A 16,880-nucleotide genomic window follows, 5' to 3' on the forward strand; every position below is an offset into this window, starting at 1 on the left:
GATGCTGAAACAACAGAAAGCTAAAATTACGGATTTAAAAAGGGGGCAGCCTTCTTCGAATCAGGGTTGATCCCCTGACTTGATGGTAACGATGGAGCGGGGCCAGGAGGTTAGAGATTGTGGCTGAGTACAATTCTGCTGCTGCTGATGGCCCAGCTTTGTGTTGTTAGAAAGGTTCTGAATCTATCCCATTTAGCACAATGGTAGTGCCACGCAACAAAATGGAGGATATTCTCAATGTGAAGATGGAACTTTGTCTCTAGAAAGACTGTGCAGTGGTCAGCCTGACTAATACGGTCATGGACATTTGTGGCAGGTAGATTGGTATGGACATGTTCCAGCAGATTTTTCCCCCTTGGTTCCCTCGCCACGTGCTGCAGACCCAGTCTCGCAGCTGTGCTCTTTAGGACTTGACCTGTTCAGTCAGTAGTGGGGCTACTGGGCCACCCTTGGGGATGCCTATTTAAGTTCCCCAGCCAGAGCACATTCTGTGCCCTTGCCACCCTCGGTGCTTCCTCCAGGTGGCGTTCAGCATGGAGAAATACATGGCTAGTGGGGGAGGGTAGGTGGTAATCAGCAGGAGGTTTTCTTAATCATGTTTGATCTGACGCCATGAGACTTTATGGGGTCCAGACCTGATGTTGAGGACTCCCAGGGGAACTCCCCCCTGACTGTATGCCACTGTGCCGTCTCACCACCTCTGGTGGGTCTGTCCTGCCTGTGAGACAGGATGTACCCAAAGATGGTGATGGTGGTGTCTGGCACATTGCCTATAAGGTACCATTCCATGAGTATGATTATGTCATGCTGTTGCTTGGCTAATCTTCTATAAAGGCACAAGTCTCCAGATGTTAGTGAGGAGGACTTTGCAGATTGACAGTGTTGGATGTGCTGTTGATGTTTTTGGTGCCTAGAAAGATATTGGGTGGTCCATGTGGCTTCATTCCTTGTAAAGTTTTTTTAAAATAGTAGTTTGATACGGGGCAGTACGGTGGCACAGTGGTTGGCACTACTTCCTCACGGCGCCGAGGTCCCAGGTTCGATCCCGGCTCTGGGTCACTGTCCGTGTGGAGTTTGCACATTCTCCCCATGTTTGCCTGGGTTTCGTCCCCACAACCCAAAGATGTGCAGGGTAGGTAGATTGGCCACGCTAAATTGCCAAGAATGAATTGGGCACTCTAAATTTAAACAAAATATAATGGTTTGATACAACCGAGTGGTTTGGCAGGCCACTAATGAAGCATATAAAAGTCGACCACATTGCTGTGGATCTGAATTCGCAACGTAGGTCAGACCAGGTAAGGGCAGCAGATTTCCTTTCCTGAAGGACATTAGTGAACCGTGTGGACTTTTACAACAATCGACAATGGTTTCATTAACTCTAAAACATACTGCAGCTGATTCCCCACTCATGATGGACTGGGATTGAATCCCTAAATGGGGAGAACGCACATCATTGTGGGAGGCGTCACTGAAATCTGAGCCCCTGCACTATGGCGAGGTGTACATTGACCACTTGTTCTAAGGGGTATTATTTGCACTGGATAAACAAAGGAACGCAATGAAGGCTAGAAGTGACTTGATGTGTGTTCGTGCATGCGCAGCAAGAGACTAAAATTGTGTGTGGATAACCTTGCAACAAACCAAAAAGCTGGCTCCTTGCATGATATATCAGCCATGATTGAATGGTGGAGCAGACTCGATGGGCCGAATGGTCTAATTCTGCTCCTGTATCTTATGGTCTCATGACAGAAATTCTTGTTGAACCTGCTTGTCTTTGTGAATTTTGTATTCATTCAGGTGAGGAATGTTTGGGAGTGGAACACCTTCTGTTTCAGACAGTCGCTGTCACTATTTGTTATGCGTCATGGGAATGCGTTCCTGCTGGTTCTACGTCACGTGATGTGTAGCGACACAGCAGAGTGTTTGCACGGGCTTTGCGCGGATCCCCATTTTGATTGTTAGAGCTCATTGTTATTTTACAAGAATCCAGTGTGTGAGAAACTCCATACCTTTTCGCTTTGCGGCAACAAAGAAATATAACACTATTAGACACTTTGAGATAAGATGTTGATCAATTGGATTTACAGCCAAGCTTGTGCTATTCTGAACAAAATACAGTGGATGCTAGAATCTGAAACAAGAACAGTGGGTGCTGGAAAAACCCGGGTCTGGCAGCAGCTGTGGGGAGAGAAAGGAAAGTTAACGTTTTGAGTCCATTTGGCTGTTCATCAAAACTAAAGCGAGGACAAACTGTGTTAGCTATTAAACTGTAGCTGCGAGAGATTGCAACGAAGTGTCATAACTTTTAAGAACAAAAGACAGATGGCCTGGTGTGGTGGGAGGGGGGGGAGGGTAAGGGAAGGTTAATGTTTGGGATATTTGGGGGGGGGGGGGGGGGAGGGTTAAGATGGAGGAGAAAGTTGTCCGTCTAAAGTTGATGAACTCAACTTTGCTGTAACGTGTCTAATCGGAAGATCCTGCTCCCTCAGCTCGCGTTGGGCTTCACTGGAGCATTGCAACAGGCCAAGGACGGATATGTGGGCATGAGAGAAAGATGCCAAGTTAAAATGGCATGCAACAAGAAGGATGTCCGTACATATGATTGCTGATTAAGAGCACTTTTGTACTACAGCCTATCGGCCCTGGACTTCAAAGCTGCCTAACTCAGGACCTTGAGAGATGAGACTTTCGATTCATGACACCGAGTAGGATTTGAGCTCCGTGTCAGAGGACAATAGCCATTGTCAAACCACGATGCTGCTCCCCAGTCATGCTCTGAACAATCCGCTAGTGTCTGGAGTCCAAGCCTGTTATGTCGCTCTAATTAGCCGTGGCTAAAGAGATGTCTCCATTCATGTTGATATTCAATTATTCCTGTGAAGGCATGAGTGTCGCATATATTGTACAACACTGCACACAACCGAGTTTGTTGAAGTGAAAACTCTCTAATGAGATTTTATCATATTTGTTCGCGTGTATTAAACCAACGGCAGAATTCAAGATTGATACTTTCATGTTAGGCAGGCAACCATTATTAATTTCGAAGATTACTTTTCAGTCAAGCAAAGCTTCTCGATTGAAGTGGTTAATGGAGTTGTGTTCAGGAGATTTGTACTTTGTAGCTCTGTTCGCCGGTTGCCTGATGGGCTTGGATTTCGTGCAGGCATACTGAATCTGCGCAAGTGAGTGTTTTCAAAGCAATTTCGAGAATCCCCGCGGTGCAATGGGTTCGCACTTTGATTTTTCAAATCTGGGACACGCTGAGGCCAACCCAGGGGATAAATCCATAGTCGCTGGGAGCTGTGACAGTCTGAAGGGAAATGAGATTGGATTGTCCCGACTCATCATACCGCAGACTCAGTCTGTCAGTCAGGCCACCCCGTGACTTGCACACATTCAGCATGTTGGTGAGAGAGGCCTGAAGGAGCTGGGATGAGAGAGCGAAAAGCAAGTTCCCTTGCAGCAGGCATAGAGATAATATGTTGCAGGAACAGTCGATGGAGCTCCCTGGACCTCAGCGATATCTGACCCAAAATGACTCCCGAGTAATAATGTCTGTTTTTAAAATTTTGTTTTAACATCTGATTATCACAGGGCACACGAACCTCTTTTTTCTTTTTACAATCAAGCAATTTATTTGATGTGTAGTCACATAACCAGGCCCCAGAAATAGTGAATGAATGAATTACCATCTGATTTAGTTTTGATGCTATTGGCTGAGAAAGGCTTGTTGACGAGGAGGCCAAGAGGTCTCTGCTCTTTTTACCATCACGTTGCGTGGCATTTTCCATCGAATACAGTAGGCAGAGACTTTTAACAGCTCACCCTAAAGATTGATGTCCTTGATGTTATGTCTTAATGATGTAATTGGACAGCAAAATGGTGCTGCATCCCCTAATACTAGCCTTACTTTCCTCGATGGTGCATACGTTCGCCTAAGTAAGTCCAATTTAGGGAGAAGGAGTTGGTAAATAATGAAGGTGATGACCAGGACTGACCCTAGATGGGCATCGATATGTTGGTTGCACATTTGAATTTAGTGACCTTCGAAAACTTTACAGTGACAACTGAGCAGCAGTTACATGCAATAGAAGTGGCTGAACTGTGTGTTACAAAGTTACTGGACATGAGGATAAACATGAAGGAGATTTGGCAGCACCATTAAGAATTAAAAACCATACATTTAAGAATGGTTGTGCTGTTTGATCGAACCAATAGCAGTAATGTGTTTATATCTTGTTGTACCGGAATGCACGGTTTCAGGAGTGGAGGAGAGAAAATGCATTAATTTAACTCTCTAGACATTTTTTCACTTTGCACTGAATTTTCTCTCCTCCACTCCTGAACCCGTGCATTCCGGTTGGGATGTGGTTCCAGATTCCTACAGCATGTGGGAAGTTTTCATTTCTGGGTGTCAGAAGGTCACTCGTGGGGAGGTATCTTAGCCAAGTTCAATTCTACCAGTGTTCAGTGCTCACACATATGGCACTGGATAGCAGTTACAAATGGGAAATACGTTTTGTTTCTTTTTTGCTCTGATCCTGAGTGCTCAGCTGATTGTAGCACCTCCATTGCAGTCTTCAGCCTATCCAGACTTGTGCTGACAAGTGGCAAGCAACATTCGTGCCACAGAAATGCCGGGCAATGGCCATCTTCAGTAAGGCAGAATCAAACCCTCGCCCCTTGGAATTCAATGGCATTACCATTACTGAATCCCCCACTATTAAATCCTGGGGTTACCGTTGACTAGAAACTGAACTGGATTAGCTTATAAATACTGTAGCTACAAGAGCAGGTCAGAGGCTAGGAATCCTGTGACGAGGAACTCGCCTCGTGACTCGCCAAAGCTTGTCCACCAGCTACAAAGCACAAGTCAGGAGTGCGATGGAGTACTCCCCACTTGCCTGGATGAGTGCACTCCAACAACACTCAACACCATCCAGAACAAAGCAGCCCACTTGATTTGCACCCCTTCCACAAATATTCACTCCCTCCACCACCAACGCGCAATCGCAGCGACAAGATGCACTGGAGGAACTCACAAAGGCTCCTTGGAAGGCACCTTCAAAACCCACGGACACGACCATCTAGAAGGACAAGGGCAGCAGATATGTGGGAACACCACCTGGAAGTTCCCCTCCAAGTCATTCGCCATCCTGGCTTGGAAATATATTGCTGTTCCTTCACTGCCGCTGGGTCAAAATCCTGGAACTCCCTCCCTGACAGCGCTGTGAATGTACTACACTACATGAACTGCAGCGGGTTCAAGAAGGCAACTCACTACCGATTTCCCATGGGAAAATAGGAATAGGCAACAAATGCTGGTCGCGTCCACATGTGGGCAGTGAAGCCCACATCCCATTTAAAAAATGAAAATGCCTACTTAGCAATGGTCCTTGTACTTAGAAAAGCAAAACACTTGAAGTGCTGCAGTCCTGCTGCAGTCCTGTGTTAAATGGCGCCATTTGAGGAATACTTAACTCTTCATTTTCCGCTATCATTTCTAAGACACCATTTGCTTACTTTGTCAGTTGTGCCTCATTTGGTAGCACTTCTGTCTCAACGTCAGATGGCTGTGGATTCAAGTTCTACTCCAAATACCTGAGCTCAGAAATCAAGTTTTAAACTCCAGTGCAGTACTGAGGGAGTGTTGTTTTTTGTATAATTTACAATGAAGAAAGAGGCTATTCGGCCCATCAAGTCCTCACCGGCCCTTGGAAAGAACACCCTACCTAAACCCACATCTCCACCCTACCCCCGTAACCCCACCTAACCTTTTTGGACACTTAAGGCAATTTAGTGTGGCCAACCCACCTAACCTACCCATCTTTGGATTGCGGGAGGAGCACCCGTAGGAAACCCACGCAGACACTGGGAGAACGTGCAGACTCTGCACAGACAGTGACCCAAGCTGGGAATCGAACCTGGGACCCGGGCACTGTGAAGCAACAGTGTGCTACCGTTATCCCTTAATCCACATTATGAGAAAAACAGATTGTCTGGTCAATGTCACCGTACCGTTTGTGGCACCATGCAGTGTGCAAATTGACTGCCAGGTTACAACAAGTGAGTAGACTTCAGAAGTACTGTGTTGGCTCTAAAGCTCCATGAGATATTCAGGGGTTGTGAAGGGCGCTATATAAATACAGGCCATTTTTCTTCCCCTATTACTTCTTTTCTGCGTCTTTCCAGTTATTGATTTTCTTCCTGTGAGAGGTGCAGTTTCCAAAGCAGCAAATAGAGAAGGCAACCTGTTTCACAGTATATCTCTAAACCTCTCCAGAGAACATACCTTCTGTAATTGCTTATCTGAAACCGCCTTTAATAAAAATGCAAAGCAGCAAAATAGACCCCAGGGCAAGGATCCTATGCGAATGTGCTCATAATATCTTTATTGTGTTTTTCAGCGGCATTATGTATGGTTTTGTCATGGCTATGATCAGCCTCGGCCAGCTAGGCAAGCATGACTTCTACTTCACAGATTGTTTATTCTTTGGAGCTCTGATTTCAGCGACTGACCCAGGTAAATATTGAAGGAAAAGTTCTGTGACGGAGGAAAACCATGTGTGGCAGCCAGCCATGGAACATGCGTATTATACTGCCCCCAGTTTTCGTTGGAACTCAATTAACACGGCGTCAGCATTCTAATTCCTAATTTTGATCGCTCTAGCATCAGGGTTTGCCGTCAGGTGCTTAGCCCTTAAGCCTGACAATTTCTTCTCTCATGGTCTCCACCCTTCGTTGCTCCTCAAAACCTACTTCCTTAATCAAGCTTTTGTCGCATGTGGGCCACTCAAATTGTGTTTGATGAACGCTCCTGTGAAGCACCTTGGCACATTTTTATTACACTATAAATTCTACATTATGTATGAAATAAGAGCAAGAGTAGGCCATTCGGCCCTTTTTGAACGTACTCCTCCATTTGAGAAGATCATGGCTGAACTGATTGTGGGCTCCACTTTCCTGTCTATCCCCATAACCTTTGAGGCCCTTCAGTCAAGGATCTAACTCAACCTTAAAAGTATTCAATGATCCCGGCTTGCACTGCTCTCTGGGGAGAGAATTCCACAAACAAACAACCCCCTGAGAGAAAAAATATGATCTCCGTCTTAAATGGGAGACCCTTTGTTTTTCATCTGTGTCCCCTAGCTCGAGACCCTCCCTCGAGGGTAATCATCTTTTCTGCATCCACCCTGTCAAGAACCCTCAGGTTCCTGGGTATTTCAAGAAGATTCTTCTAAACCCCAATAGATACATGGCCAACCTGCCCCACTTTACTTCGCGATAACCTCCTCATCCCAGAAATCAGTTGAGTGAACCTTCTGTGCGTTGCTTCTGATGCAATTATATCCTTTCCCAAATAAAGAGACCAAAACTGTACACCATATTCTAAATACGGTCTCGCCAATGCTCTGTAGAACTGTTGCAAAACGGTTCTTTTTCCAAATGGCAGGCAATGACTAGTTGGGTACCACAGGGATCAGGGCTGGGAACCCAGCTATTCGCTATGTATGTTAATGATTTAGATGAGGGAACTAAATGTAATATCTCCAAATTATACAAATGACTCCTAAGCTAGTGAGAAGGTAAGCTGTGAGGAGGATGCAGAGATGCTTCAGTGTGTTTGGACAAGTTGAGTGAGTGGGAAAATGAATGGCAGGTGCCATATAATTTAGATAAATATGAGGTTATCCACATTGATAGGAAAAAAAGGAAACATAGGTTATTTTCTGAATGGCCATGAATTAGGAAATGTGCAACGAGCCCTGGGTGTCCTTGTACACCAGTCATTGAAGGTAAGCGTGCAGGTGCAGCAGGTGGTAAAGAAGGCAAATGATATGCTAGCCTTCATTGCAAGAGGATTCAAGTACAGGATCAGGGATGTCTTGCGACAATTATACAGGGCCTTGGTGAGGCCATACCTGGAGTATTGTGTGCAGTTTTGGTCTCCTCCTCTGAGGAAGAATGTCCTTGCTCTCAAGGGAGTGCAGAGAAGGTTTACCAGACTGATTCCTTGGATAGCTGGACTGGCGTATGAAGAGAGGTTGAGTTGATTGGGATTGTATTGGCTGGAGTTCAGAAGAATGGGGGTGAGGAGGGGGGGATCTCTAACAGGACTGAACAGGTTGATGCAGGAAAGATGTCCCAATGGTGGGATTATCCAGAACCAGGGGTCACAGTCTGAGGATACGGGATAGACCACTGAGGACAGAGTTGAGGAGAAAGTCCTTCACCCAGGGAGTAGTCAGTCTATGGAATTTACTACCACAGAAAGCAGTTGAGGCCAAAACATTGGATGTTTTCAAGAAGGAGTTATATATAGCTATTGGGGCAAAGGGGATCAAAAGATATGGCGGAAAGCGGGATCACGCTATTGATCCCGCTTGATCGTAATGGATGGTGGAGCAGGATCAAAGGTCCAAATGGCCTACTCCTGCTCCTATTTTCCATGTTTCTATCCCTATTTTTATATTTCATTCCCCTTGCAATAAATGACATCCTTCCATTTGCTTCTTAATCACTTGCTGTACCTGTATATTAACCTTTTGTGATTCATGTACTAGGTTTTGTAAGGGCCCCGAAGAATCCAGCACGAGTTTTAAGGATACAAAATAAGAACGTTTATTTACTATAACAATATATACATAACAGTAGCAGTAACTTCCCTTGCTACCTTCTCCTTCCTCCTGGTTCCTGGACTGGCCAGCTTATTTATAGTAGGAGTTTCTCCGCCCCCCTCATTGGGGAAGTTCATACTCCCATAGGATTGTGGGATAGTCATTAGTCCCCAGCCAATCGTCAGTAGGCAGGTTATAACACTAGGCCACTCCGATCCCTGTGAGTTCTGCAAACTCTTTGCATTTAAATAAAATGCTGCTTTTCTTTCTCCCATAATGAGTTTTCTCACATGATACTCCATCTGACAGATTTTTGCCCTCTCACTTAATGTATTTACATACCTTTGCAGGCTCTTTATGTCCTCTTCACAACTTACTCTCGTAGCTCTCTTGCTGTCATCACATTTAGCAACAACACATTCAGTCCCTTCCTCAAATAAATAGTTGAGGCCTCAGCGTTAATTCCTGTGGCCCTCCACACATTACACCTTGCCAACCTGAAACTGACCCATTTATTCCTAATGTCTGCTTCCTGTTAGCTAACCAATCCCCTATCTATGCTACCATGTTGCCACCTACACCATGAACTCAAATGCCTTCATGAAATCCAAGTACACCATTGGCGAGACCTTCTGGCTGTTCACGCTGATGGGATCTTCCGCTCCAGCTGACGGCAGACCCCACCGTGGGTTTCCCAGCGGCGTGGGGTGGATTCAATGGGAAATCCCATTGATAACGGGGGGGGGGGGGGAGGCCAGAGGATCCCGCTGCTGGACAGTGGCGGGCCGTCTCCCGCTGCTGAGAAATATACCGCGGGGGAGGCCAGAGAATCCAACCCTCCCACACACATTAATACCAGGAATGAGTGGGTTCTCGGATGAAGAAAGGTCGGAGCTAGTGGGTTTGTACCCACTAGAATTTGGAAGAGTAAGAGGTGGCTTGATCAAAACCTTTAAGATCCTGAGGATATTGACAGGGTGGATGTGGAGAGGATGTTTCCTCTTTTCCTCTTGTCAGAGAATCTAGAATTAGGGGTCGCTGTTTCAAAATAAGGGGTCACTCATTTATGAGCCGGCTCGACAGACTCCACAGAGATTGTGGCAGAATCTTTGAAGGGTGCCCCGCACAGCAGAGGTTAAACTCCAACCGTCCCCACCACACAATTATCAGGGGCTTTACTCCACCCACATCCACCGCTGCAGTATTGCAGACGCTCCCACCCCCCCTCACTGGCAGCTTCTCTCTTTCCCCCACACCCCTGCAAAGGCTTTGGCCCTCTCATTCTCCCCCCCCCCCAAACCACATGTTAAAGGAAACCCCTGCCCCTGAATTGGGTTCCCCAGAGGGCCCACCCCTGACACTGCCATGGTGTTGGCTGGCGGTTGCTGGAACTACCAGGCTGGCACAGCTTCCAACCTTGGCCAGGGAGCAATGCCTGGGCATGCCCCTCCCCTCCTCCCTCTCCCCCCAGGGGCTATACATACCTCGACACCTCCGGCCCCTTTACTGTCATTAAAATAAGTTCCCCGCCCTTATTATGTTACCAGCAATGGGTGGGGAAAATCAGGAAACGCGATATCCATGGCAAAATCTAATTTCCCAACTCTTGTGAGATTTTGTATCCTCTTCGCCATTTGCACTCGTGGTGAACGTGGGCGCAAAAGCACCCCCTTCAAATATTTCTCAGGCAGAGCCAGATAGATTTTTGATTAACAAGGGGTGAAAGGTCATCGGGGTTAGGAAAGAATGTGGGGTTGAAGTTACAGTCAGATCAGCCATCATTTTATCGAATGGGTGAGCAGGTTCGAGGGGCCAAGTGGCCACCTCCTCCTAATTTACACATTTGAATCTGTGTTCCCTTTATTTACTTGAATTGTTACTTCCACAATTTGTCGCCGTGCAATCAGAGAGGCGAAGGCCAAGACATCGGCCTTCCTCCTCTCCTTGAGCTTTTCTGAAACCCCAAATATCGCCACCAAAGGGTCCGGGTCCACTCCCTCCTCCACTATCCTGGCTAAGACCGCAAACGCACCCGCCCAGAATCTTCCCAATTTTTCACAACCCCAAAACATGTGTGCGTGATTCGCTGGTCCCCGCTGTCGTGTTTGGTGTTCTGATACACAAATGAGCCAACACGGCTGTAGATGGTACAACTTGATTTTATTATGTTAACTAACAGATGCAACTAACTATAGACTTGGACACGTTCGCTACCAGCTAACCTATGGACCTAGCCCTATCACTAATGTTGGTGAGGCACTCAGCACATGGTCTGTGTCTGAGTGTCACGGTGCAAGCTCTGTGTCCCGAGCTGTCTCCTACCAGAATGAGCGGGAACTCTCGTGTTCCCCCTTTTATAGTGCGTGTGCTCTTACTGGTGATTGGCTGCGATGTTGTATGTGTGCTGGTTGGTCCAAATGTCTGTCCATCAGTGTGTGTGTGATTGCACCATGATATGCTGATCTGGATATCATGACATCCCCCCTTTTCACAAGAAATATGTGCCTGCATGATAATAAATAAGATTGTGGACTGGGTGCAACTAAATATGTGTGTGTGAAATTAACTACAAAATGTACAGGAGGCTAACTATATTCATAGGAAGATGTCAGGTGCAACATATGAACAAAAATGTACCAAGAACGGAACAAATGCAAACTCTCGAACACAGAACGATAATAGAAACAGTACTGTAAACCAGTTCAGTAAGTCCAATGGAACAAAAGAAACCAAAACAGGCTCATAAGTTCAGTCTCTCAGGTGGGCGACAAATTCGGGTTGACTGCCTCAAGGGTGGGCCAGGAGCCACCGGCTGAGGAATGGGCCTATCGACGGGCGAGAGAGGAAAATGCATCGTGGCAGGAAGCTCAACAAAGTTGACATCAGGGGCAACAGGAGGGCATGGCCCCGGTGCAGAGTGTCGTAGCGAGCGCGGAGTCAAACGAAGGGCCCGCCGATTGCGGCGGCGAATAGAGCCATCAGGCATGCGAACAACGAATGATCGGGTGCCACCTGGCGGAGAACCTCAGCCGTTCCTGACCAGCCACCGTCCGGAAGGTGTATGCGGACATTGTCGCCAGGCTCCAGGGCAGGAAGATCAGTTGCCCGAGCATCATGTGCCACCTTCTGCTGATCGCGCTGTTGTTGCATCTTTCGCAAGACCAGGGCATGATCGAGGTCAGGAACATGAATGGACGGAACAGTTGTCCTGATGGTGCGACCCATCAACAGCTGAGCCGGCGACAGGCCCGTGGACAGTGGGGCCGAGCGATAAGCCAGCAAAGCTAGACAGAAGTCAGACCCGGCATCAGCAGCCTTGCAGAGAAGCCTCTTAACAATATGGACTCCCTTCTCCGCCTTGCCATTCGATTGAGGATACAACTAACTGGGCGTCACATGCGTGAAGTTGTAGGCAGCGGCAAAGGAAGACCATTCCTAACTAGCAAAGCAAGGTCCGTTGTCAGACATGACGGTGAGCGGAATGCCATGGCGAGCGATGATCTCCTTGCATGCCCGGGTGACAGCAGATGATGAAGTGTCGTGCAGGCATATGACCTCCGGATAACTCGAGAAATAATCAATGAGAATAACGTAGTCCCTGCCGAGGGCGTGAAAGAGGTCGATGCCAACCTTCGACCAGGGGGAAGTGACCAACTCGTGGGGCTGAAGGGTCTCACAGGGTTGCGCCGGCTGAAACCTCTGGCAGGTGGGGCAGTTGAGCACCATGTTGGCGATGTCGTCGCTCATACCCGGCCAGTACACAGCCTCTCGGGCCCTCCGTCTGCACGTCTCGACTCCGAGATGGCCTTCGTGCAGTTGTTCGAGGACAAGCTGGTGCATGCTGTGTGGGATCACAATCCGATCCAATTTTAAGAGGATGCCATCAACGACGGCCAGGTCATCCCGGACATTGTAAAATTGTGGACACTGCCCCTTTAGCCACCCTTCTGTCATGTGGTGCATCACACGTTGTAACAGGGGGTCAGCCGCAGTCTCACGTCGAATGTGGGCCAGACGTGCATCAGTGGCCGGCAGATTGGCCGATGTGAAGGCTACCTGTGCCTCGACCTGGCACACGAACCCCTCGGGGTTGGACGGTGTGTTGACCGCCCTAGACAGAGCATCTGCGATGATAAGCTCCTTCCCCGGGGTGTCGACAAGCTGAAAGCCGTACCTCCGGAGCTTGAGCAGAATGCGCTGGAGGCGAGGGGTCATGTCGTTTAGATCTTTCTGAATAATGCCGACCAGGGGGCGATGGTCGGTCTCTACAGCGAACTGTGGAAGACCATAGACATAGTCATGAAATTTGTCAATGCCCGTCAACAATCCTAGGCATTCCTTCTCGATCTGCGCATAGCGCTGTTCTGTGGGGGTCATGGCCCGCCAGGCATAGGTGACCGGAGCCCATGACGAGGTGTCATCCCGTTGCAGGAGGACCGCACCAATACCTGATTGGCTGGCATCCGTGGAGATCTTTGTCTCCCATGTGGTGTCGAAAAACGCCAATACCGGGGCAGTGGTGAGCTTGATCTTGAGCTCCTCCCACTCACTCTGGTGTGCGGGCAGCCACTGGAACTCCGTGGTCTTCTTGACCAGGTGGCGAAGAGCAGTCGTGTGTGAGGCAAGGTTGGGAATGAACTTCCCCAGGAAGTTGACCATCCCGAGAAAGCGTAGCACTGCCTTCTTGTCTGACGGCCGCTGCATGGCCGTGATGGCTGCCACCTTGTCGGCATCCGGCCGGACACCCGACCGGGAGATGTGGTCCCCCCAAAACTTTAGCTCAGTCTGGCCAAAAGAGCACTTAGCTCGGTTAAGGCGCAGGCCCTGATCTCGAATTCGTGCAAAGACACGCTGGAGACGACTGATGTACTCCTGTGGTGTTGTTGACCAGATGATAATATCGTCTACGTAGACGCGTACCCCTTCGATGCCCTCCATCATCTGTTCCACGATGCGATGGAACACTTCGGAAGCAGAAATGATGCCGAATGGCATTCTGTTATAGCAGAACCTGCCAAATGGAGTGTTGAAAGTGTAGAGCTTCCGACTGGATGGATCCAGTTGAATCTGCCAAAAGCCCTTTGAGGCATCAAGCTTGGTAAATATTTTTGCCCGAGCGATTTCGCTCGTGATCTCTTCCCGCTTAGGTACAGGGTAGTGCTCCCTCATGATGTAGGAATTCAAGTCTTTCGGGTCAATGCAGATCCGGAGCTCGCCAGACGGCTTCTTCACACACACCATGGAGCTGACCCATGGCGTTGGTTCCATGACCCGTGAAAGCACTCCTTGGTCCTGCAGCTGTTGCTTGAGGCTGGAATCCTACGAGGGGCATGAATGACTGGGGTGGCATCCGGTTTGAGCGGTCCTTTGTACGTGTAGGGCAGTGTGCCCATGCCCTCAAAAACCTCCTGGTTGTGCGCAAGGATTGAGTGGAGCTGCGCCCTAAAGTCTACATCTAGAAAGTCAGATGTGCCGTCAGGAGACAAAGTGTGGACTCGCCGAACGAGGTGGAGAATCTTGTACACCTGTGCGCCTAACAGAGAGTCCTTCGAGGATCCTACGATCTCAAATGACAGCTTGGTCGTGCGCGAGTTGTGGGTGACTTCCAGCTGGCAGGACCCCGTGGCCGGGATGACGTTCCCATTGTAATCCACCAATTGACAGTGGGAAGGTAGAATGCGTGGTTTGACCTTTAATGCCTGGAAAGCTGACCATGCGAGCAGATTGGCGGAGGCACCAGTGTCCAGGCGAAATGTGACTTGGGATCGGTTGACCGTCAGGGTGGCACACCACTCATCGTCCGGATCAATGGTGTGGACTGGCAGCTGCTGGTGGTGCCTACCTGGGGACAGCCTGTTCTTATGGATGACAGCAACGTGGAAGGGCTCGCTGTCGTCGGTGTCACCGGTCTGCAAGGTATCTGGAGGTGAGCCAGTGAATGGAGGCTGAATGGCCCGCACGGTCCTGCGAGACTGGCGGAATTGTTGCGAGTTGGCAGGTCGAGGTGCTCGACAACAGGCAGCATAGTGGCCCAACCTGCCACAGCGTAGGCACTGTCGGGTTCTAGCAGGACATTGCCGCTTTAAATGTGCAGATCCACAGTTGCTGCACGTCGTGGCGTCATTACGTTCGTAACGTTCGTTGTGCCACCGCGCATGCGCGGTGCGGTCCTGCGTATTGCGCACCGCGTTCCTCTGCCTCAGCGTCCCCTCTTTTGGCGCGTACCAGCGCGGGAGGCCTTGGAAAGCGCGCAAAATGGCCGCCCTCGTCCGGGCCGCGGGCCGGGAGGTACTCGATCGACTGGACCCGCTGCGCTTAGGGGGCTCCGTGCCGCGCCGTTTCGGCTGCCTGGATATGGGAGCACCGGCTGGTCGCGTTTTCATGGAGGACACAGGTCTCGATTGCAGTCGCCAGGATGAGTTGTTTCACTTTAAGGAGCTGCTGGCATAGGGTGTCCGACACAACCCCAAAAACTATCTGATCCCTTATCATGGAGTCGGAGGGGGCCCCGTAGCCGCAGGATTGCGCAAGGATGCGGAGGTGTGTTAGGTATGATTGAAAAGGTTCGTCCTTACCCTGCAGGCGCTGCTGAAATAGGTACCGTTCGAAGCTCTCATTTACTTCAAAGCTGAAGTGTTCATCGAACTTGAGCAGCACCGTTTTGTATTTTGTTTTGTCCTCGCCTTCCGCAAATGCCAGGGAGTTAAAGATGTGGATGGCGTGTTGTCCTGCCATGGAGAGGAGGAGGGCGATCTTCCTGGTGTCCGATGCATTCTCCCTGTCTGTGGCCTCGAGGAATAGCTGGAAGTGGTGTTTGAAAAACTTCCAGTTTACACCTAGATTGCCAGCTATTTGGAGCGACTGCGGCGGGCTGATGCTTTCCATAGATCAGGATGGCGGATTGCTGAAATGGTGCAGGTAGGTCTCACGGTCGCTGGTTAGCGTCCACTCGTGGTATCATGTCGTGTTGGGTGTCCTGATACACAAATGAGCCAACACAGCTGTAGATGGTACAACTTGATTTTATTATGTTAACTAACAGATGCAACTAACTATTGACTTGGGTACGTTCGCTACCAGCTAACCTATGGACCCAGCCCTATCACTAATGTTGGTGAGGCACTCAGCACATGGTCTATGTCTGAGTGTCACGGTGCAAGCTCTGTGTCCCGAGCTGTCTCCTACCAGAATGAGCGGGAACTCTCGTGTTCCCACTTTTATAGTGCGTGTGCTCTTACTAGTGATTGGCTGTGATGGTGTGTGTGTGCTGGTTGGTCCAAATGCCTGTCCATCAGTGTGTGTGTGATTGCACCATGATATGCTGATCTGGATATCATGACACCCGCCACTCACAATCACCCATCTCCCACCTGGATCCCTCACCTCCTTCGCACTCACGAATCCCATTTTTTTGCTCATTAAAATCGGCACACCCCTCGATTTCAAATCAAACCCTGAGTGGAAAAACCTGCCCGACCCACTCCTTCCTTAACCTAACCTGGTCATTCACACGGAGGTGTGTCTCCTGCAAAAAGACAACCCCCGCTTTCAAGCTCCTGAGGTGCGCGAACACCCGCGACCTTTTAACCGGCCCATTCAGTCCCCGGACGTTCCACGTTACCAACCGTACCGGACACTTGCGCCTCCAATCCCCTCTACCGTCTGTCATCTTCCCCACTTAACTCCTGCCCCTTTAATTCCACTCTGTACCTAGCCCATCCCAGATGTCCCTTTCTTCGCCCTTGACCATGTCATCTCTCACCTCCTGCTGCGTCGCAGAAACCCCCCCCCCCCATGCTTTTTCCCTTCCCCTTCTTCCCCCCCCCCCCCCCATTTCCCCTTTTCCCCCTCCCCCCCAGCCACCCCTTTTGGCCTTCTTCCCCACCATCTCACTTCCGTTCACCAGCATAACCTGCTAGCTCGGCTGTCCCTGCCTAAAGGCACGTCCTAATGACCTCCCCCTCCCCCCACTCCTCAGCTCAAAGGCCACCTGCTGGCCTTATCTCCCCCACCCAAACAAGGACTTCTCCTGAACTCCAGGTAGCCTTCTCCAAAAGCAAAGAATAGATGTTAAACACAAACGGTCCCATAAAACAGGAGGGGGGATGGGAACATCCATCCCCACATAAACCTTTCACCCAAACAACTCCTTACAATCTCAACATTGAACTGAACCCTCCCGCCCCCCCCCCCCCCCCCCAAAAAGGTGAAAATCCCCCAATCCCTACACCCACTTCAAACATGCTCCCGACCATTGCA

General features: G+C 49.3%; 1 protein-coding gene across 2 annotated transcripts in view; it reads left to right on the plus strand.

Moving 5' to 3' along the window:
* Positions 1–16,880, plus strand: part of LOC140389619 (sodium/hydrogen exchanger 9-like) — a 570,848-nt gene that overhangs the window by 120,167 nt on the left and 433,801 nt on the right. For both annotated transcript variants that reach the window (XM_072473892.1, XM_072473893.1), the window contains exon 5: positions 6,411–6,526. In XM_072473892.1, coding sequence (XP_072329993.1) covers positions 6,411–6,526 — 116 coding nt within the window. The remainder of the gene's footprint in view (positions 1–6,410; positions 6,527–16,880) is intronic.

Source organism: Scyliorhinus torazame, chromosome 14 (assembly GCF_047496885.1).
Source record: "Scyliorhinus torazame isolate Kashiwa2021f chromosome 14, sScyTor2.1, whole genome shotgun sequence".
In the NCBI taxonomy this organism is placed as follows: Eukaryota; Metazoa; Chordata; class Chondrichthyes; order Carcharhiniformes; family Scyliorhinidae; genus Scyliorhinus; species Scyliorhinus torazame.